The sequence below is a fragment of the Leptosomus discolor genome, chromosome 6 (genome assembly GCF_034619465.1).
Source record: "Leptosomus discolor isolate bLepDis1 chromosome 6, bLepDis1.hap2, whole genome shotgun sequence".
In the NCBI taxonomy this organism is placed as follows: Eukaryota; Metazoa; Chordata; class Aves; order Leptosomiformes; family Leptosomidae; genus Leptosomus; species Leptosomus discolor.
In genome coordinates this window covers 41,791,931-41,813,404 of record NC_141396.1, presented here as the reverse complement: position 1 = coordinate 41,813,404, position 21,474 = coordinate 41,791,931, and the positions used below count along the sequence as shown (strand labels likewise).

The 21,474-nt window shown below is 37.2% G+C and overlaps 1 protein-coding gene across 1 annotated transcript in view; it reads left to right on the top strand.

Annotated features, from left to right (window-relative positions):
* ANKIB1 (ankyrin repeat and IBR domain containing 1) overlaps positions 1 to 21,474 on the top strand; it is a 98,142-nt gene that overhangs the window by 63,298 nt on the left and 13,370 nt on the right. The window contains exons 5-10 of the mRNA XM_086466323.1: positions 5,788 to 5,905; positions 9,546 to 9,754; positions 13,455 to 13,543; positions 15,164 to 15,308; positions 16,585 to 16,751; positions 21,025 to 21,113. Of these exons, the coding sequence (XP_086322449.1) occupies positions 5,788 to 5,905; positions 9,546 to 9,754; positions 13,455 to 13,543; positions 15,164 to 15,308; positions 16,585 to 16,751; positions 21,025 to 21,113 (817 nt within the window). The remainder of the gene's footprint in view (positions 1 to 5,787; positions 5,906 to 9,545; positions 9,755 to 13,454; positions 13,544 to 15,163; positions 15,309 to 16,584; positions 16,752 to 21,024; positions 21,114 to 21,474) is intronic.

The following is a 21,474-nucleotide window of genomic DNA, read 5'->3' as shown; positions in this document are numbered from 1 at the left end:
ACTTGAGAAAAAGGTAATTATTATGTTAATTTTGGGTCACTTCACTGAGACTGTTAAAAGATAGTTCTATTCCTCACTTGACTTGTTTTCAGCAAAGTTGTTGAGCGTGAGAGCTGAAACACAGGAAGGCCTGCAGACCTAGATCTGCCTGATGTCCCAGGGCAGTTTTCCAACACGTTCTCAAGATTCACAAGCTGAAAAATGTCATCCTGGAATTTGGTACACCAGTTGGTGGTCTTGGGGCTTTGGACAGAGCAATTCCTGCCTTCATGTGCTCCCTTCTTCTTCCCCCCCCCCCCCCTTCTTTGTGATTTTTCAGTGAGGTAAGCTCTCTAACTTCTTGTGTAACTGTAGCAGCACAAGTGCTAACTGAAGAGAGATGCCAAGAGCTTGTAGCCAGGTGAAGTTCATTTTTCAGTCTGAGCCCTCAGAGTGGCCAAAGCCAGTTGACCTTAGACTAGCACTGAACTGCAATCCAAGTGACTACATGTCCTCGTCCTCCAGGCCTGCGGATGAATGTCTGGGCTGGGCAGTGAAAGCTGCACTTAACCACTGGCCATGGTGATGCCTCCAGCTGTTACCTTAATGTGGCATGAGAAGTGATCCAAAAGCCTTCCCCAGAACACATATCCTTCACCAAAATTGCCCCTCAGATGGTCTTCTACTTTTTTTTCCTCTCAGTTTCAGTTTTAAAAAACTTTAAACCCTGAGGGAAGCAAATGTGCAGAATACTTGTTTATCATAGTATTTAGATTGTAATTGTTCGGTGATGCCCTTTAACATCCTTTCAAAACACAAAAAAATAATTCATAAGGAAATAAAAAACTTTGAAACACTAAGAAATGCATTTTCAGAGTCATTTCATCTCTTGAATGAAGATTAGAGGAAAAGATAAAATGTCTGAAGACCATGAATAGGATTTCTTCCCAGGCAAAACAGCCAGAAGTGCTTAACTCTCATGTTTGTGGCACAGTAGTGTCTGGAGTTACAGTACCCAACACCTCCCCTTCCAGACCTGCCATGTTTACCACAGAAAATAATCCTCTTTCATACAGAGCAAAAGATTTTTGTAGTGCTCTGTGCAGTGTCGTTGAATTAAGTGTGTATATTCAGAGTAATAACAAAGTTTTGTTTCTGATGTTGAGAACCTGTTTGTGCTGTTCTTCACATTAAAATATTACCAAGGAATTATGTCAGTGCTCATGTTTAGAATTGAAACACTTGTAATAGTGAAAAAATAACTTACACGTACTTTTCTTTGGTTATAGAGGCTCTCAAGCTGTCAAGAAATACAAATTGATGAGTAGACCCACATTTTTGAGAGCCCGACAGCAAAGAGCTGTCCATCTTCCAGCAGTTCAGTTTACTCCTTCCACAAGGGTTTCTCAATAAAATCCATTTCTGTCACACAGCTACCCAACCTTTTAAATCTCACTTTAGTACAGTTCTTCCTGAAGCATATTTTTAAAGTAACATTTCTCTTTCAGATAGCTTTTAATACAGCTTAAACATTTTTAGTGATCAAATTAGAGACTGCAGTTAAAGATGAGTAGCAAACACACCCTAATAGTTTTGAAACACAAACATGATTAAGTGTGTTTCCACAAAATGCAGTTTGGAAGGAAAAGAATGTACCAACACACACGTAATCTGTATTTCCCTATATGAAATGGGAATGCTAAATATTTTAAGAATGGAGTATAAAACGTGACTCTCTTAACACTCTTAGTTAGTTGCAGCAAAAGAAGATCCATCCGTGATGTGCGTGCAGTGGAGAGGAGATTAGAAACCAAGACAGGAGATTATTTTGGATTACCTTCTTTATCTGGTTTCTTTTCTCTTACTTTGTTTATGAACAACCTCCAAAAAAAAAAAAATCAAGTTTATGTTTATCTTTTAAATCTGATTGAAGTTACACTAAATAGTGTGACTGTAACATTATTTTTTAAACTGCTTTTATAGATTTTGGTTGTTTTATTTGCACAGTCTTTTAATTTGCTGTTTATTCTAGCATGGGAGCACATTTGTCTTGGTGATGTATCCCTGGAAGATAACAAGCACCTTCATTTCAGTCACATCATGCAATGTTTTAAGCTTACATAAGAAACACCTGGGCATGAGCAGTACTTCAGGGCAGATCGTCTAAAACAGTTTTGGCTGTCAGTCAGACTCAGTGAAGTGCACTGTGCAAAATAAGTGCCACTGAATACTGTAGAAATACACTACTAGTGAGTGTATCAGATTTATTGAGTGTGCGGTAATTGGAATGGTTTTCTTCGGTTCCAGAATTGTTGTCATATCTATCTATCTATCTATCTATCTATATATATACTAGTGAAAATATCACAAATACAAAGAGTTATCTGAAATGATTAAAGTGTACTTTATCTGTACAGATAGGGAATGGTTTATTAAGTGAAAGGAGAGAACAGTCTACAGGTAGTTTGACGAAGATGTATATGCATTTATTTATGCATAGTATATATACTTATACTTGAATGTGTTAGATGGAGTATAGATAATTTTTTTAATATATGACTCCATTAACTATAGAGCTTCATCCACCCATAAAGGAGGAAGTTTACATGAAGTATATTTGACACCGTTTGATTATATAGTCATCACTGCAGCAAAGAGTTACTTTTCCCTTTGTCTATTTTAATGGTACTTTAATAAGAGTGAAAAAAAAAATAGTAGTTTGAAAAGAACTGTTACAATAATCAGCTTACGTATTAAAAGTGCTTTCAGGAGAAAAGTGATTGTATCATTTATGATATCTAAATATTAGTGGTAAAAAATCAAGAAGAAAATCGTTAAGGGTGGCTTTTGAGAATACAAAAATATGAAATCTGTATTGAGAATCTCACCAATGCCTTAAAGTAGTAATTCAAATAGCATATTCCAAAATCATTATATAGCTAAATGATGCTAATATTGAACAATACCTTTTCACAGCAAATATCAATAACGAGCTCCTCCATAAATGAGTATTAAAGGAGGTCTCTGAGTATCATAAGCTGTAATTAATATCCTTTATAGTATATGGCAGTGCAGAGGTAAGTTATCAATCTTTGAAGCAGTGAAAAACAAACCTCTGTGATATTACACGAAGTATATACATCCTCATAACTAAAGACTGCGTCTTCATAAGTCTCTACAAGACTAAGTCTTGTACACATTAACATTTTTAAGAGTTCTCATTGTGTAAAGCCTTCACTCCGGAATTTCCATATTAAGCTACTTAATAGTGCCAGCCTAAAATTTGCTTCCTTTCAGCTTCTTCTGTGGGCTCGTATATTATTTTATGAAACAAATGTCTGAAGTTTCAAACACATTCTTAAGAAATATTTCCTTCATTACTTAAAAAAATAAAATTAGGATTCTTGAAAACCACAGGATCCAAAAATCTCTGCTGGGTTGTGTGGAATTCTCCAGCTGAGATAATGTAATAGTCTGTAACTAAAGGGAGATGCTTACCGGTGTTTGACATAGAACCAATGAGTTAAATGTCATTTTGAGCATAACTGCATTTCAGGGTAAAATACTAGGTCCTAAAATATGCCTATATGTTGCAGGTTTAACAGAAAAGACATTCTTTTTATGATGCATGTGGTCTTCAAGAATTGAGTACTGTTCTGGTGACAAAGCTACTTGGTTTACAATTGCAATTCAAAATGCAGTTCAGATTCAGTCCAGATGATTTACTCTTTGCTTCCATTTTTTGTTGCATTATATTCATGCAATTATCATCATTCAAGCACCCAGCTGTTTGTATTCCTGTCTCTCTGACATGTTTTTATAAATGTTCTCTTTTGTAAGAATTAAGTAGGTCAGTCAGATTCCAGCAGGCTATGAATCAAGTGGCCCAGATTTATTTCAGTGCAAGCTATTAACATTCAGGTTGTCCTTCACTGAGTCATGCATGATCAGCAATGGAAGGACATACAGGAACTCCCTGAACTTGGGCAGTTAAGATAAAGGTCAGGACATGCACAATCTGTTGCTCTTTGGCTTTCTCAGAAAGGACAAAGAGCCAACGCAGAGCCTTGGCACCATTACTCTTGCTGATCAGAAAGTTTCTCATATTGAGACATTGCTGTTTATTTTACTGACTAGCTAACAGAAGAGGTCCTTGTGGGAGTCAGTTATGGCTTTAGATGCATTTTTGTAGATTTTATTGTGATATCTAGAATGTAGGAAGCCTGTTACGTTTTTAGAGTAGGTGTCTCAAAAAGAACAAAATCATTTAGAAGCCTTCTGCTTGTTATCCTCAAAAGGTTATGTGCACAGTAGACTTTTACTTGGACTGTAAACTTCCAAGCACAGAACCAGTCTTTTCTATGTGTCTATGTGTGTGTGTGTGCATCTCTAACACTGGACAGTCCTGGTCTTTGCCCTACATAAAATCAAAATATAGATAGTAAAAAATAATCATGTATGGTCTTAACTGTGGTTATCTGTTATTGCTGCTACTCTGTGTCCTTTCTTCTCCAAATTGATAAAGACAATTGCCATTTGGTGGCCAGGTTCCTAATTAGTCCTGAGCACATACCAGTTTTATGTCAAATGCTTTAAATCTTTTGTTAGCCATCCTTTATCTAAATAAAACCAGTGCATGTAAGAGTGAATTTTTTACATGTCCTTTCTGTATCCATTCTCTGTACATACCCTCCCACTTGTTTTTCTACCTTTTGGTGATTTTCTCTGTGCAACACTACAAATATATTATTTGCTGTCATGTTTTTCCTTTCTCAGTCTTAAAAAGCAGTCTGCAAAACATGGGTATGTGTTCAAGCTAATTCAGAATCAGAAAATTACTGCCTTTTCGTCTTACTTGACCTTTTTTGACACTATGATAAGGGGATGGAGTTCCAGACCAGGAAGGCAGCTGGATGATCTGCTCTGACTGTGTAGGGCTATCAGAGTTGGCCATTGTTTCTCAAAAAAGAGTTTTGACATCTTCATGTACAAAGAATCCGTAGCCTGGAGATACTCAAAAGCCGTCTGGACGTGGTCCTGGGCAGCTGGCTGTAGGTGACCCTGCTTGAGCAGGAGACTTGGACCAAATGACATCCGCAGGTCCCTTCTAACCTCAACCATTCTGTGTTTCTGTGAACCTCTAACTGCATGCCTCATCTATCCTACTCATGACTGACTTATGCACTTCTGTGAGGGTGGATATTGCCTCAGAAGACCTGTATCTGGTTCTGTTCACAAACATATCCCTTCTTACTATCCAGTGTCTCAGGGTATCCTCCTTCAGATCAATTCAAAGTTAATGGGTCTCAATTCATGTATAAAGTTAGTGTCAGAGAGTGTGTATGCAACGTATATTAACCTGTTGTTTCTCTCGCTCTCTCCTGAAATCCTTTGTTCAAGTCTAGTCATGAATTCTCATACCCATGCCACAATATCTGAGATTTAATCATCTGAAAATTCAGCTGGATTTTGTGAAAATCTAGGGGGTTTTTTTTGAGAGAGTGTCACTGTTAGGCTAGTTCATCATTTGAACGTGACCTCCAACTATAATGAAGAACTCTAGAGATACTGTCTTTAAGATTTTGAAATGTGCAAAGATCGTACTATAAATACTGCAAAATTACAGTGTTTCCATATAGCTTTGCATGGTCGTTGGTCTGCACAATGAATAAGTTTTGTCACATATTACCTCACTATTGAGATGATGATCAGTAACAGTGCTTTGAATGTTTTCGTTGTAATATGGCGTTAGAGACTAACTGGAAAATACTACGAATACATAAATTGTCTGTCTTCTTCTTCTCAAAGCCATATGAGGGTCTACGACTTCAGGACCTGCGTCGGCTTAAGGATATGCTGATTGTGGAATCTGCTGATATGCTCCAGGCTCCTCTCTTTACTGCAGAAGCTCTGCTTCGGGCACATGGTAATCCAAAACCTTAAAGACTAAATAAACTGTTTTAGCAAAAGCAGAATTGCAGTTGTATGCTTACTTTTTATTTCCAAGTATAAGAGGAGTAACGGTTAATCAGATACCAGGAGACAGTTCACACAGTACTTCAGAAAGAAGTACAGCTGTAGTATGTCAAAAAGCATTGAGGCAGACAGTGAAGCTGATAGGAGAGTGATTCAAACAGAGAATTATAATGGAAGACATTTTAACTTAAGCAATGTGGAGAAACAGCTTTCCTGTTTTAGTGAGAGACACAGATGTAGAACTTCCGTGGTTTTATATGTCAAAAAAGTAAAATTCATTTTACTTACTCTTGTCAGACCATTTGGTTTCTGCCACTGTGTATTTGTGTATAAAACTGGATCAAAAAATTATTTTTTTGTTGCAATAAAAGCAATCTAACCGTTGTAATAAATGGTTGGAAATTACCTTAGGGTTTAAAGCATACGAGTGTACATCCTTTGAAGGATTTTTTAGTTGCCCTTTTAATACAGAGTATACTTTTCATTGTGTATATCTGTAACTGGTTTAATTTTACTGAAATCAGTCAGTGCTCTTGTTGTGTACTTTCATTTGGGGTTGTCAGAATGGGCGTGTACTGAATTCAGCGTGTGCCAGAAAAAAGTATCTCTGAAACTCGGTGAAAGCTTTAGGCTTTGAGTCAGTGATTCAAAACTTATGCTTGCTGAAGCGTCTGCGTTGTTACTGTATGCCAAAGGAACTGCTCGGGCTGTTAATGGTTGGCATGCCCATTGCTGTATTGCCGGATTAAACTTTCATAGCCTATTATTTTTGTGGGCTTCTTGTGAAAATAAAAGGGAGAGGGAAAAGTGAAATAGGAAAATTTTAGACCTGTGACACTTAGCAGACTTTCATGAGAAGGTAGGGTACCTGAAACTCATCTCTTTTACATTATTTTCAATAGTTGCTATTTGTGTTCCTTTAACATTGAATTAAGTCAACATGAACTTGTGCCAGCCTGATGATACTTAAAGGCACTGTCTTTGCATATATGTTTTTTTAACATTGATTATTTGTTTAATTCTTATAATATATGCAATATTTGAATGCTATTTTAGAGTCTCAGAATTCTCTCATTAAGGCTAAATATTACTAAATATTTGACTAAGTGGGTAGGCAGATTCTGTAACCTGTGCAGATATTTTGAAAAAGAAAATGATGGTAATACTGTTCAAACACACAGCACAGTCTATAGTAAGTCCAAAAGCAGTGAGGTTGATGTAAACTGTGGAGAAATCTCTGCCGGCATCTAGCAAGCAGGAATTGAAAGTTGAGAAGAAACCAGTCTGTGTTGGAAAGCTCATTCTACCGATGTTGCCTTAGTGATATAGCGATAACTTAATGCAATTGGCCAGTGCCGAGAAAGAAGCACAGCCAATTTGCAAGTCATGAGAAACTCAGCTATGTTGCCTGTAGCTGTCATCATACACTGGAAATTATTCAAACAGAATTCATTTTATTTGAAATGAAGACATAGAATTGGTTCAGCCTAGTAAAGGGAATAACAGAGCTACTTACAATGGTTTAGACAGTCGGGAAACATTGAATGCCGAATTGTAATGGTTTTGCATTTAATCTGGAAATACATAAAATAAAAATGTGAAATCTTAACTTAATTCACACGCGATACATGAAAAGCATGTTTTAAATTCTTGGAAAAAGATCATTCTTACATACTACTTTTAATAGTTTACAGACATATATTATTTAATCCAACAAACTTTGCTTTCTTTTATTTTACAATGATATCAATTTACTGACACAGGCTGTAAGAGTTAAGAGTGTATTTTTCTTTTTTTTTTACTTTTTTTACTTTTTTTTCAATTAAGAGACAGAGGTATGTAGAGGTAGAGCCAAGATAAAACAATGTTATTATGGCAGTCATGAAAATAAGTAACTTTACAGTTTTTCTGCAAGTGTTTTTTCAACATTGTTCCTATTTCTCTTCTCTACACAGCGGTTGATTTCAGGATAAAAGAGAGGGAATTCAGCAAATAAAACTATCTCATATTTTGCTAGAACTCATAAGTTAGTGAAGAAAACACAGTGAAATCCATTTAGTAGCATGTCTTAACCCTGGGTAATTTTAAAGATACAGTACAAAGGAGCTCAAGAAAACTTTTAGCAAATTTTATCTGTACCTTAGCATCAGTCAGCTCCCCTCTGAAAGGTTATAAGCTCAGGGTAATTTGAAAAATTAATATAGAATTTATAATTTTTGAAGTGCAAATTTGTTTAGGGTCTATATCTTTAATCAAATGAAATTAAACTAACCCATGATATGTTTTAGCTTAGATAAGTAAGCACTTGACCAGTAAATCATCTTCAGCTTAAAGGCTTTTTTCACATTAGGAGGGAGCAGATTTCAGTGTGACAACAATGGTTATTTGACAGGGGCAATATTTTTACCAAGTTCAGTACTTAGAACACATATCCTTTTTTTCCAGCATTAATACAGTACAAGAAAACCACTTAGCTTTTTCGTATAAATCTAAAATTTGATAAAAATAACACAGATCTTTTGGTTAATAACATTGAGTTTCCAGTAGGAGTACCTAATATTAAAGAAAAACCCAAAAACAACAAAACAACAAAATCAAACCCTTTGAAATATTTCTTTAAAGTGAGTGAAAATAATTGGGAAATTTATCTTTCCTTATGCCATTCTAGTTCATCTGATCTCTGTGTATTGTTGATGGGTTTAGGTTCAAATCCATATAGGAATTTGTGAGATTTATATTTAAATGAGAAAATTTAAGTATTGTTAATAGAAAAAGATCACAATTCTTAAGCTGGCTTAACTGTTAGGAATCAGAAACAAAAAACATTTCAAACAATGGTTAAGAAAGATTTGATTTAGTTTTAAGATCTTCATATGTAATAAAATGTGTTTCACTGGTCTTTCTTTGTATATAAATGGGCAATGTTAATTATGACTAAAAGTAAAGCACTCAGTAACAATCACAGAATAAACACGAAGTAGGACGATATGAAATACTTTTTGCAATCAGGTGGGGTTTTTTCTTTCTTTTCCCCAGAAAGGCATCGCTCTTACATGCATATAAGAAGACTGGTAACTCATTAGGTCACAAATCTTTCTGTAATCCAGTTGTATCTTAGTCTTCTTCTTTCGTTTGTAGCACTTGGCTTCATCTTCATAAACACAACAGATGAAGGTGAATCCATATTGAAGAATTACTTTTTTCATAGGAAGGGAAAATATTGAAAATTATGTGGTGCAAGGGCTATTATACTTTGATCTGTCTTTGCAAGTCACTGCAGTTCTCATTTCTGATTGAGTCTCCTAGCTGTAAATAAATAATAAAAATAATTTTATTTAAGAGTGGTACTGCAGAGAAACCAAATGCTTGCAATGCAATGTACATAAATACATTGCATTATGTATTATCTTGGAATGTGTTCTGTAATATTTAACGTCTAAAGTTCCATTCACCTTAGGGTTTACATATTTATTTATTTATTTCTAAATATTTTTGCTTAGTGTTTATATATTCCTTTGGGAGTGCAGTTACAAAATGTATTTTAAACACTGTCAGCTGCATTATTTGGTGTATCTGTGTATTTATTGAAGACTGGGACAGGGAGAAGTTACTTGAAGCATGGATGTCTAATCCGGAGAACTGCTGCCAGCGTTCAGGGGTCCAGATGCCTACTCCCCCTCCAAGTGGGTACAACGCATGGGATACACTCCCTTCCCCACGAACTCCACGCACTACACGCTCTTCTGTAACTTCCCCTGATGAAATCAGCCCCTCACCAGGAGACATTGAGACAGCTGTGGTAAGTTTATAAATGAATCTGAAACAAGAAGGGCAAAAGGGCTGATTTCTAAACATAGCACACCTATGCGAGCAGGGGAGCTGCGTGTTGTCATCTCATTCTGAGAGCACATTTGTGAAGGTGTAAAGTGATTCTTTTTCCAAAAGAGGTGAACAGAGAAGTTGATGCCTTACATATTCTATATAATAACACAATCAAGCATCTGGTGAGTATAAAGCACGCTGTTTTCACCTTGGCTGTCGCTCAGAAAGTGGCATTTTAGCCAGCTACAGTCACATCGGTGCATTTAGCTCTTTTGAGCTTCTCTTCTCATCTCGTACTTGCCAAGATGTTCACAATCATTGTATCCATTGCCCTGAATGCATTCAATGCTGTGAACCCTGCCTTTTGAAAATTTTCTTTAGAAAACAAAATTCTTTTTGTCTGCATTTTGAAATGTCAGCCCACTAGTGTACTGTAAGCTTATAATGACTTTTACTGTGTGGGCTTCTTCAAGTGGTTTTACAAGGCTATTGCAAATTTGACATATGAAAGCGCCTTTCATTAAAATCAGTGTGGTTCTTTTGGAAGACAGAATTCTCTTTTTAATAATCCACAGCTGCAGCAATATAAAACTTTTGCTCCATGACCTAAGCATTTTTCTAGAATTACTATATTCAGTCTTGCAAATGGATCATCTCTAGATCTCATATTAAAATTAAGATTTTACATTCCTGCATAGAAACTTTTTATTTCTTTAATTGTAAAATGCTGAAAAAGAAGCTATATAGAAGGAATAATACTACTGTACATTTATTTACGTTAGCAGTTAAATACTGGCTGGGAACATTTCCTAATGAAACTGAGTAATGACAGATTACATGTCTTCAGTTTTACAGTGTGTGTTTTGTTTTTCACTGATGGTCCGTAAGCCAGGAATGCGTGTTTGAGTGATGATTGCCATTCTAGATCTAGCGTGTCGAAATCCAAATCCAGAGTTATATAGACTCATAGAATCATAGAATGTATTGGATTGGAAGGGATCTCTGAAGGTCATCTAGTCCAACCCCCCTACAATAAGTGGGGACATCTCTAACTAGGTCAGGTTGCTCAGAGCCCCATCAGGCCTGACCTTGAATGTCTCCAGGGATGGGACTTCCACTACCTCTCTGAGCAGCCTGTGCCAGTGATCCACCACCCTTATATCAAAGAACTTTTTCCTAATGTCCAACCTAAATCTACCCTTTTCTAGTTTAAAACCATTATCCCTCATCCTGTCGCTATAAACCCTTGTGAACCGTTCTTCCCCTGCCTTCTTATAGGCCCCTTTCAGGTATTGGAATGTTGCTATAAGGTCTCCCCGGAGCCTTCTCTTCTCCGGACTGAACAACCCCAACTCTCTCAGTCTGTCTTCATAGGAGAGGTGACATCATCTTTGTGGCCCTCCTCTGGACACGCTCCAACAGGTCCTCGTCCTTCTTGTGTTGGGGCCTCCAAAGCTGGACACAGTACTCCAGGTGGGATCTCACCAGGGCAGAGTAGAGGAACAGAATCACCTCTCAGTCTTCTGGCCACACGTCTTTTGAGGCAGCCCAGGATGCGACTGGCCTTCTGTACTGCAGTTGCGCACTGGTGGCTCATGCCCAGCTTCTCATCCACCAGCACCTCCAAGTCTTTTTCCACAAGGCTGCTCTCTAGCATCTCTTCTCCCAGCCTGTATTGATACTGGCAGTTGCCCTGGCCCAGATGCAAGACCCTGCACTTGGCCTTGTTGAACCTCATGAGTTTCACCTGGGCCCACCTCTCCAGCCTGTCCAGGTCCCTCTGGATGGCCTCCTGTCCCTCTAGCATATCAACTGCACCACCCAGCTTGGTGTCATCGCAAACTTGCTGAGGGTGCACTCTGTCCCTTCATCCAGGTCATTGATGAATATGTTGAACAGGACTGAACCCAGTACTGGCCCCTGGGGAACACCACTAGCCACAGACCTCCAGCTGGACTCTGCGCCACTGATAACAACCCTCTGAGCTCTGTCCATCCCACTCTTCCCACGCTTCCTAAGCTTACCTATGAGGATGTGATGGGAGACAGTGTCAAAAGCCTTGCTGAAGTCAAGGTAGACAACATCCACTGCTCTCCCCTCAGCTACCCTATTAACTGAAAATAATAATTTTTAAAATGTTGTTTATAATATACATTTTTCTGAATTATTTTGACAGGAAAGTGAAAACTAAAAGAAATAGATAAAATATACCCACAAACTATAAAGCTGCTTTTCAGATTTTTTATTTACATCCTATCTTATAATTAAAACTGTTCCTATAAATGTTCTCTCCTTGATACTTTGTACACAGGGCTTCATTAAATTCCTTATTTTAATGTTACATTTTAAACATAATTGAAAACTCGTATAAATTTAATAGTGAACATTTTTGACGCATTGTCAACTTCTAAAATATTTAACTTGGGCAAGAGAATAAGCTGAAATGACTGAAACAACAATAAATGTCTTCATCATGTTTTGCACTTTAAAGTCTGAGTTTTTTTGTTTGGTTTTGTTTTGGCTGTAACACAAATGCTTTTAAAAAGTGGCATGCCACAGGCTAACTTTTTCAAAAAGTCCTATTTGTGTGTAATATCTAATGTACTGAATGCTGAAGGAAATTTTCATGGAATCTTTGTTCCAACAGAAAGAAAAATCCGTTTGTACTCCTTGAAGAACATGATTTTTTTTTCATGCCTAACCACAAGCAATAAGTAGTTTCATCTCTATGCTTTAAACATTTTCAGAGTAAGGGTCTCGATATTGAATATTATTTTTTCTATAGTACTTAGTTGTGTAAAGTTCAGCAATGGTATCTTCTGTTGAAATATTTGTAGCTTTCTTCTTATTTTGATCAAAAGCCTCAAAGTATTTTAAAAAAATAGTATTTATGTAGATTATTACTTGAAATATTTGCTGCTGTTGCACAGCCGATTTGCTCCACCTTGATTTGGACCTGACTGTGGAATGGTAAACATTTCCTGTAGCCTCTGTCATCTCCAAACTCCATTGCTGGCTGCCTGTGAAGCTGATGAAAAATTCAGGTCCCTTTTGTCCCTAGAACTCTTAACTCTGAGGTCCCAGTGCTCTGCAGGGTGAAGCACTCACTGAGCTGGAGGACATGATGGAAGACACCTCAAAATGTGCTATTTGGATAGGGAGGTATAGAAACAGAGATACCTGTTAGTGTCAGAAGGATGGAGCCGGGCTCTTCTCAGTGATGGCCAGTGACAGGACAAGGGGCAACGGGTGCAAGCTGGAGCACAGGAGGTTCCACACTAACGTAAGGGAAAACTTTTTCACTCTGAGGGTGACAGAGCACTGGAACAGGCTGCCCAGAGAGGTTGTGGAGTCTCCTTCCCTGGAGACATTCAAAACCCGCCTGGACACATTCCTGTGTGATCTACTATAGGTGGTCCTGCCTTGGCAGGGGGGTTGGACTAGATGATCTTTCGAGGTCCCTTCCAACCCCTAACATTCTGTGATTCTGAAATGTTTCCCATTTCTATTTCTGTAGCTTAAACTTTTTTTCTGGTTGCAGTTAGATTTTTTTTTTTTTTCCCCTACTGAGCACTTCCTTAAATTTTTGCTGAGATTTTCCAGTGTAATGTGTCCTGCTAACAATATGAAAGGCTTTAGGGTATTTCTTAATCAGGAGTATTTTTTTTCATCTACAGTGTGACATTTGTATGTGTAATATTTCTGTGTTTGAAGACCCAGTGGATATGCCTTGTCGACATGACTTCTGCAGAGCGTGCTGGGAGGCGTGAGTATATGTACTTTCTGTCTATTGAGAAATTTTCATACTTGCCATTTGAAGAGGAGAGGACATAAACAGCTAGTGTTAAAGTACTGTTTGGGTTTTGGAGAGTTTCTGGTTTGACCCTATTGAATATTTCAGTTGTCAATCAACTGTTTTGGGCTTACAGAATGTTTGGTTTGGTCCTGATTCAGCAAAACTCTTAAGCAAATTTTCAAGCCTGTATGTAAACAGATGAGCCTGCTCTTGATTTACTCAGTGTGTGTGTGATGTTGGCAGCATTGGGGTTTACATCTTCTAAATTAAGCACATGCTTAATTCCATCTCTTACTTTAGCACACTAAACTTCAGCTGATAGCTGAGGAGTAGATTTAACTTCAAAGTTCTGTTAGTGTAATGCTCTTGTTACTACACATTTTTTTTTAAAGTCAGAATATTCATGCTAGTAAGAAACTCAGACATGGATAGTTGCTAGTATAAATATTAATCATAGTTCTCAGGAATAATTGTATCTGTATGCAGTGCCTTTATATTCATCTTTGTCCCCATTCAGGAGATTGTACTACTGTACCACTGTAGTGTCTTGTTACGGTGTCATAACAGCACAGCTAGTCCTGCTGCAGATCAGCCCAATTTACATGAACCCATTCCCTCCATGCTAAGGAAGAGCACTTTCTCTTTTAGGTGGCAAGAAGATTTCAGTCATGCTTATGTTGTCTTGCAAATTGTTACGCAGCGATGTAGGAAGTTCCCAAGAGATCACTGGCTTGACGTGGCGCTTCTGATTGAGGTGCTGGACTGAGTGCTGCAATTTGTGCATGCACTCGGATCTGCAGTTCAATGTCAAGCAAGTGAGGTAGCACATCTAGGGTGGAAATAATGTTTCTGAGCCAGTCATTTCTAGGTTACTCAGAGCCAGGACTGAGTTGTCCCATTCTAACATGCGAATCTAAGATGGGAAGAATTGACAAGTCTCTCCACCCTAACTATTAAAGGATCCCAGGTGACTAACTCAGAATAGCTGCCTATCCTTTAGATGGCTGGAGACAGATGAGTATCATCCTTGATGTCAGATTCATAAGTTACAGCTTTTAAACTAAGCAACCTTGTGCACTGTTAGTTAAAGTCCAACTTTCAGGAGATTTCTGAGCTCGTTGTGTCTTGCATTCTGGTGCTATGGAACTGCAGAGGTCCCCACTTAGAAATTTGTTTCCAAGAGCAGACCTATTTTGACTAGCACAGTTGTAAAAATTAATTGCATTTCAAATTATTTATTTCCTAGATTAATTACACGGACATGTTCTGTTTCTGATTTAAGTTAGAAGTAACGCTTAGTTTAATTAAACACTGCAGAGCTGTCTCTGATAAATGGCAAGGATGGAAACCACCAGCACATAGGGCTAAGCATAGCTGGTGGTGCTCACTTTTGAACCATGACAGTGTTCTTTTATTTTTTTAATTATGCTGTTCACCAGATCTGTAGCCCTTTTGAGCAGAAAGGGATACTTGCTATTCGTTGTTTAAAAAATGATAAATATGAGTGTCTGTGAACCTAGTATAAAGTATTCAGCAGCCTCTTAATTTTTACTTTTTATTCACAAATACTGACTGACAAAATTCTGGCAGATTTTTGAATCTGAAAATTCAGGAAGGTGAAGCTCACAACATTTTTTGCCCAGCATATGATTGTTTCCAGCTTGTGCCTGTAGACATCATAGAAAGTGTGGTTTCCAAGGAGATGGACAAAAGATACCTTCAATTTGACATTAAGGTAAATTCTCAAACTGATCTTGTACTCTTGAACTGTATTTCATTTTATAAAAAATAACTTACAACTTCCATGTGAAATGCTGCAATATATCTGTAACTTTCCAAGTAGAAATTCATAAATTAATACTTACACTGAATCATTGGCTGTCTTATACGCCCTATCAATATTTGATATACCACTGAGAAAGAAGAAAGAATGTTGTATTTATTCCTTAAACACAAATGCAGTACTTGCGTAATGAGTAACCTAATGCAGTAGTGATAAAATTATTTGATAAAACTAGTGTTTATAACAGGTGATATGAAGCAGAATTTTTGGATTATTTTTATTACCAAGAGACTGTTTACATTCAGAAATAGTACCTTTTTCTATTTTAAAAATTTCTTAGTGCATAATTCTTTTCCATCCAATGCTTGATATGATTGCTGTGTATAGGAAGAAAAGTAGGAAAACTTGTTTTTAAAAGCAATCTTTTAATTCATCTTTTTTCTTTTATACTAGTGTTGTAATGAACTAGTCTTTGAGATAATATGCTACTTTTCAGTGGTGGCAGGGCAAAAGAAAGTAGAGAAATATGTTTTCATTTACAATACGGTACTTTCTCTGTGTGACAAAGTCTCTTTAATACACAATAACAGAGTCTTACACAGTAGGCTGCAAATTATATGACTAGATCTGGTTGATCTTTTACGTCTTGATATTTCAAGCTGATGGTGATCAGCATAGGTTTAAAGCAAAGTAGTGAAAGTTCCTTTTCCTCCTCATTTATTAGATGTAAGTTTTACAAAACTTATTATATGCTACATTAACAAAAAAAGATTGGAGGTAAATTCCTGAGTTAGTTTAGTTCTGATTTCAAGTTTACTGAGGGTGGGATATGTTGTGGGATTTTTGTTTTAATCAATAAGGTTTTAATTCTTTTCAGCTACGAGAGTCAGTTCTGTTAATGAGTGTACTGCCAGTGCATATATAGTAGAAGTTTACAGTAAGGCATATCACAAAAGAATTGACTTGCACACATTGAACATTTTGTTTGGGATGTAAGTCTTTTGCATCTTAGTGTTAGTCTGGAGCACTGTTGTTATTTAAAATATATATATATATTTAAGGTGGGGGTTAAATTGTTCCCTTTTTATAAATATTTTAAGTAGCTACAAGACTGTCCGTATGCTTTTTGTCTTTGTTCCTTCAAAGGAAGATTGTGAATACAGATTGGTTTATATCAGTGATGAAATCTGGTCTTATGTGGTAAAATATTTTCCTTTTTTGATCCCAGGCCTTTGTTGAAAATAATCCTGCTATTAAATGGTGTCCTATACCAGGCTGTGAAAGAGCAGTAAGGCTAACAAGACAAGGATCAAATTCAACAGGATCAGATACTCTTAGCTTCCCTATGCTAAAAGCCCCTGCTGTAGATTGTGGAAAAGGACATCTTTTCTGCTGGTGAGTGCTAGAAACTTCCCTACATCTATATAAACTCACTGTCAGTGGTATTCCAGGGATTAATTAAAAAGTCCCAGTTAGCAGCAAGTGTGCAACAAAAATTTGTATGGGATGGTATATGACCGTACTATCTTGTAACCATGCACCAACTAACCTCATGTGCAGAAATATTTTAGTATTTTGGGGCACAGTAAAAGTTTATAATACTGCCTTACCCATTATTGGCTCTGTTCGATACAAAGCAGAGGTATGGAGTGTTGTGATATTCTGTTCTGAGGGGACAGAGAAGAAGCGGGATATTGGCAGGGGGTTTTTGTGTCTGCTCTGGATAGTTGTAGTGTAATTAAAACTTGTCACATTCTGAACTGTAGTACAGAAAATTAGCAAAATTTAGCTCTTTTTGGTTTAGTATCACATCAAAGCAGCTGGAGTTTAACAGGACTGTGAAGGACCTTTTGCTTTCATACATAGCTATTCTGTCTGCAGGATCACTCCAATCATTGTTTCACTTTAGGATCAGCACTTGTTCTTTATGTTACCTTCTATTGAGTCTTAAGATGAATACAAGCTCGATAAGGAGTAAAAAGCTAGAAGATATTTTAAAAACAGCACTGAGATTGCCTGTCTTCAGCATTTCCAAGGAAAGGACAACCACAATATGAATAAAAGCAAAAAAGTGGTGGGGTATTTTTCTGAAGCGCAGAGCAAAGCCCTGTCCTAGTTCCTTGAGCTTATCAGACGGACAATTTATGACTTTTGTAGTGGGACATCCTTTTCACTGTTGGAAAGTCAAAAAGGGTCAACCAAAGACAAGCTGAGTAATCCTCCTTTTCACTTTTCAATTGGAACCATGATGGAAGAAGAAGATACCCTGAATAATCTGCTTGATTGCAAATATCATAAGACTTTTAATGAAAGATGCTTCTGACTTCAGTTCATTCCCCATGTGAATGGAAAGGAAGAAGGAACAAGAGGAAAGTAGATGTAATGAAACAACCACAAAAGCCAGAAAACAGAACTTCTTCGTAAGAAGTTGTTCACGATGGATGGAGAACTTAGAAGGAAACAAGTCCTGTGGAAACACCAGAAAATGTTTTTTACCAGTGAACGTATAACAAACCTTAGTACTATTCCACAAGAAGGTACTGTCCTCTCATCCTTGCTTCTGATTACAGACAATTTTTCTGTTAACCCGAAGGACAGATCTTGAGACCGCTTTGATATAATACTGACATGATCCTTCAGACATTAGCAGCTTCGGCTTCCTTTACATGGGCTGAATGTACTAGCTCCCTAGAATGTCCTCTGAGTCTGAAAATGTCCTCTGAGTGCCTGATTTTTATGAGAAATGTCTTTTTTATGTTTACTGATAATATTTCTGAATATTCTTTTTATGTTAATGCTTTGAGATACTGCACAAGCAAATACAGTTAAGGTCTTGAAAAAGACCTCATTTTAGCAGCAAAATGTCCAAGAAGGCCTTTCCAAGGCCTTTTTGTCACCTTCACAAAAATGAATGAAGAGTTTCAGCAATGGCAAGAAAGTCCTGCTAGCGACCAAAGCATCCTGCAGTACTATAAATCAGAACCATTTCCTGAGGACAGTCATATTAGCCTTACAGTACAAAAACTCTGTGTGTGAATGCGTTCCTCTGGAGAAAAAGAAAGTGTATTCTCTGTTCAGAGGTTTTCATCATGACTGTATGCTTAAAGGGACTTGCTTTGTATCTTTAAAGTTTAATCAACACACCCCACAGTTCCATACTTCTGTCAGTTCTGCAAGTTTTACCCAGGTAATCTACAGCTTTAACATTGTAATAGCAGTTGATACTGCGTTTAGTAAGAGATTCTTTGGAATTTGTGTAATAGAAAACCCCAGCCAATCCCTAGATAATCACTTGCTTTTTTCAGCTCTATAGCCTTCCTGCTCATAAAAGCAAGAAAATTCTCTGAGTCTATTGAGCAATTTCCTTTTTTTTAACATGGAGGTAGCAATGTTCCTCTTAAATACAGAGTTCCTTAGAATTTACTTATTTTTCATTACCCAGCACTAACACCACCTTCAACAAAATGTAATCTATTGTCACAAACACAAAATTCTATTCCCTTTCTGAAAAAGTATTCTGAGATATTTAAATGTAGTTCAAATGGAAACTGTGCACAAATCCTACATCTGTGTATTACCAGATACATTCAATGTATTAGAACCCCTTCATACTGATTCAGAAGCACAAGGAATTGTAGCAAGCAGACGCTTCCAGCAAATAGTCATAGCAGGCAGTGCATGCTTAGCTTTGCACCATCAGTCCTCGTTCCTTTCATCCTATATGGAGAAAAGGGGCAGAGTCTTGTTCTGTGGCAGAGACATCTCTTCAGGGGCACTTGGGAAGCCAATTATAAGTTGCAACAGTGTTTTGCTGGTTTGACTCAAAATCCTTTATATGGTATAAATATTATCATGAGGGGAAAGAAAATCCAGAGCTGCGTTCTTTGTGGATGAAGGGATTTAGCCCTTCCATCTATTTTAACTTGTGGAAACCTGCTACAGTTTTATTAAGTGTGTAGTGCACCTTCAAATAAATCATCCTGCCAAGTGCTGAGGAGGGCAGCCGGGGGAGGCTGACGCTGTTGGTTTCACACCTGTTTGGCATTAGTTCCCTTCAGTCAGTGCTGCAGGGGGTCTATCCAAAATACAAGTTTGTTTCATAATAAGTTTTATGAGTGATAGGCTCAATGCTCTCAATGTAAAATGCCATCCCAGTATAAAAATCTTTGTTGTGGGGTGGGCTGAGAAAAGAACTTCCATGAGAAGTTGTTCTTTCACACTTTGTTGTGACTGTCATATGTATACAGGTCTAGATATAGATACATGAGATATATATATATATATGATTGCACTTCATTAAAAATCCAGAAAGCTACAAACTTGAAAGCATCAAAGACACAACCTTTCCCCTCCTAGTAATAGATTGACTAATCAGCTTTTAACTTAGAACTGAGTTTGTTAAAACAAGTTAAAAAGCTTTTTAAAGTTTTTGATAATTTCAGTCCTTTCTGGGAACAAATACTGTGTGAGAGGTCTTGGCTCCCTTGTAGTCAATGGTGTAAGTGTACTTCTGTCCCACAGAAGGGAAAGGTGTCAGTTTTCAACCAGGGCTGAGATTGCCTTATTACAGACTGGTTATTCATTCCAGTACAAGCTTTCCCAGCTACAGATCTTAAGTATCTCCAAACCAGAGATCCTTGTGTGGTGAATTTAAGCTTGTTTGATAGCAGACAAACTAGTGGGGAAAATGTTGAAAACTGTTGCCATAACGTTTTCTTTATTCCTGCGTTCCTGCTTGGGACATGGACAAGAGGAACGGGAAGAGTATTGATGTAGCTTCTGAATCCACACTGCAGAGAGCAGTTCATCATTGGATCTGTAGAAAACTTGCCTATGATCTGATGCAGCTGGTGCCCACCTGAAATATACTCCCTCTGATTTTTGTTTAATGTGGCAGATGTCTGAGGCTATTTGCTGCCATTCCAGTAAAAAAGGGAGTCATTACAAATCTGGAGTCCGTATTGACACATCTACACCGAAGCACCATCTGGAAGCCATATATATACTGCTGTGTAGTAGTGATTGCCATCCTTAAAGCTAGCAGTAACTTCAAGAGAAGCTCAAGGGACTAATTTCTCCACTGTGTCCATGTAACTAAGTTAAAGCCCCCATTTAAGAGACTCTGGTGGAAAGAGTGAGCATCCTTAATATATAATATTTATTGCTGGTGTTGAAGGGCTTGGGTCTTGTTCTAGATTAAAAGCTTGAATCTAGTTAAAGATGAGTTATTAGAGCTTAATAGATGCAAGTAATTCTACATAAAATGCATTTCAGCTCTAGCAAACTATCTAGTTTTGGATAATCTCTTTATTCTAGTTTACCTTTGTCACAGAAACTCTCCTAGCACTTTTTGTGGCACTAAAATAGTTCCCAGGCATAACTCAAACAAACTGCAAATCAGATGATTTATTTCAGATTGTAATTTTTTAAAGTTCTTTTCCTTTCCTGTCTCATTGAAATTCTTTATTAATCTTAATAATGGTCATCTGTGCTTGTGAGCAAGTAGTCTAAGTGTGTTTTAGAATAGTGTTAATTGGATGGCTTTTTGTCTTTCTGACTTAATTGAAGTTTGATCGTGTCTTGATAATGGTTTTTAGCTTGAACCAATCTTAGCTTTAATTCTAAATCTCTAAATGACAAATTATTGTGTGTACAACTTCGTTTTCAGGGAATGTCTTGGTGAAGCACATGAACCTTGTGACTGCCAAACCTGGAAGGACTGGCTACAGAAAATATCTGAAATGAAACCAGAAGAACGTAAGTTGTGGGGGGGTGATTAATTTTTTTTTTGCTGCTGTTGTTATCTTTTGGGTTTAGAGGGATTTTTTAGTTACATTGAGTAAAAAGTCTACATTGGTTGAAAAATAGGGTAAAAGGGGAAGAAAATTAAACCCCTGAATGAGGGGCTGCTTCCCACTTAACTGTATATTAGGCAGTACTGTGCTAGACAATAAAACCATTCATAAACCATTCCTCCCCATAAATCCACGTGTGGTTCGGTCAGGGCATACAAATCTCTTTTCCCTTCCTCTTGCAGCTTTGTTTCATTAATTAGTTGATTTATTCCTAAATATAACTTTATTTATCCTGGGCAATTTTAAACCTTTTAGCCCAGTCT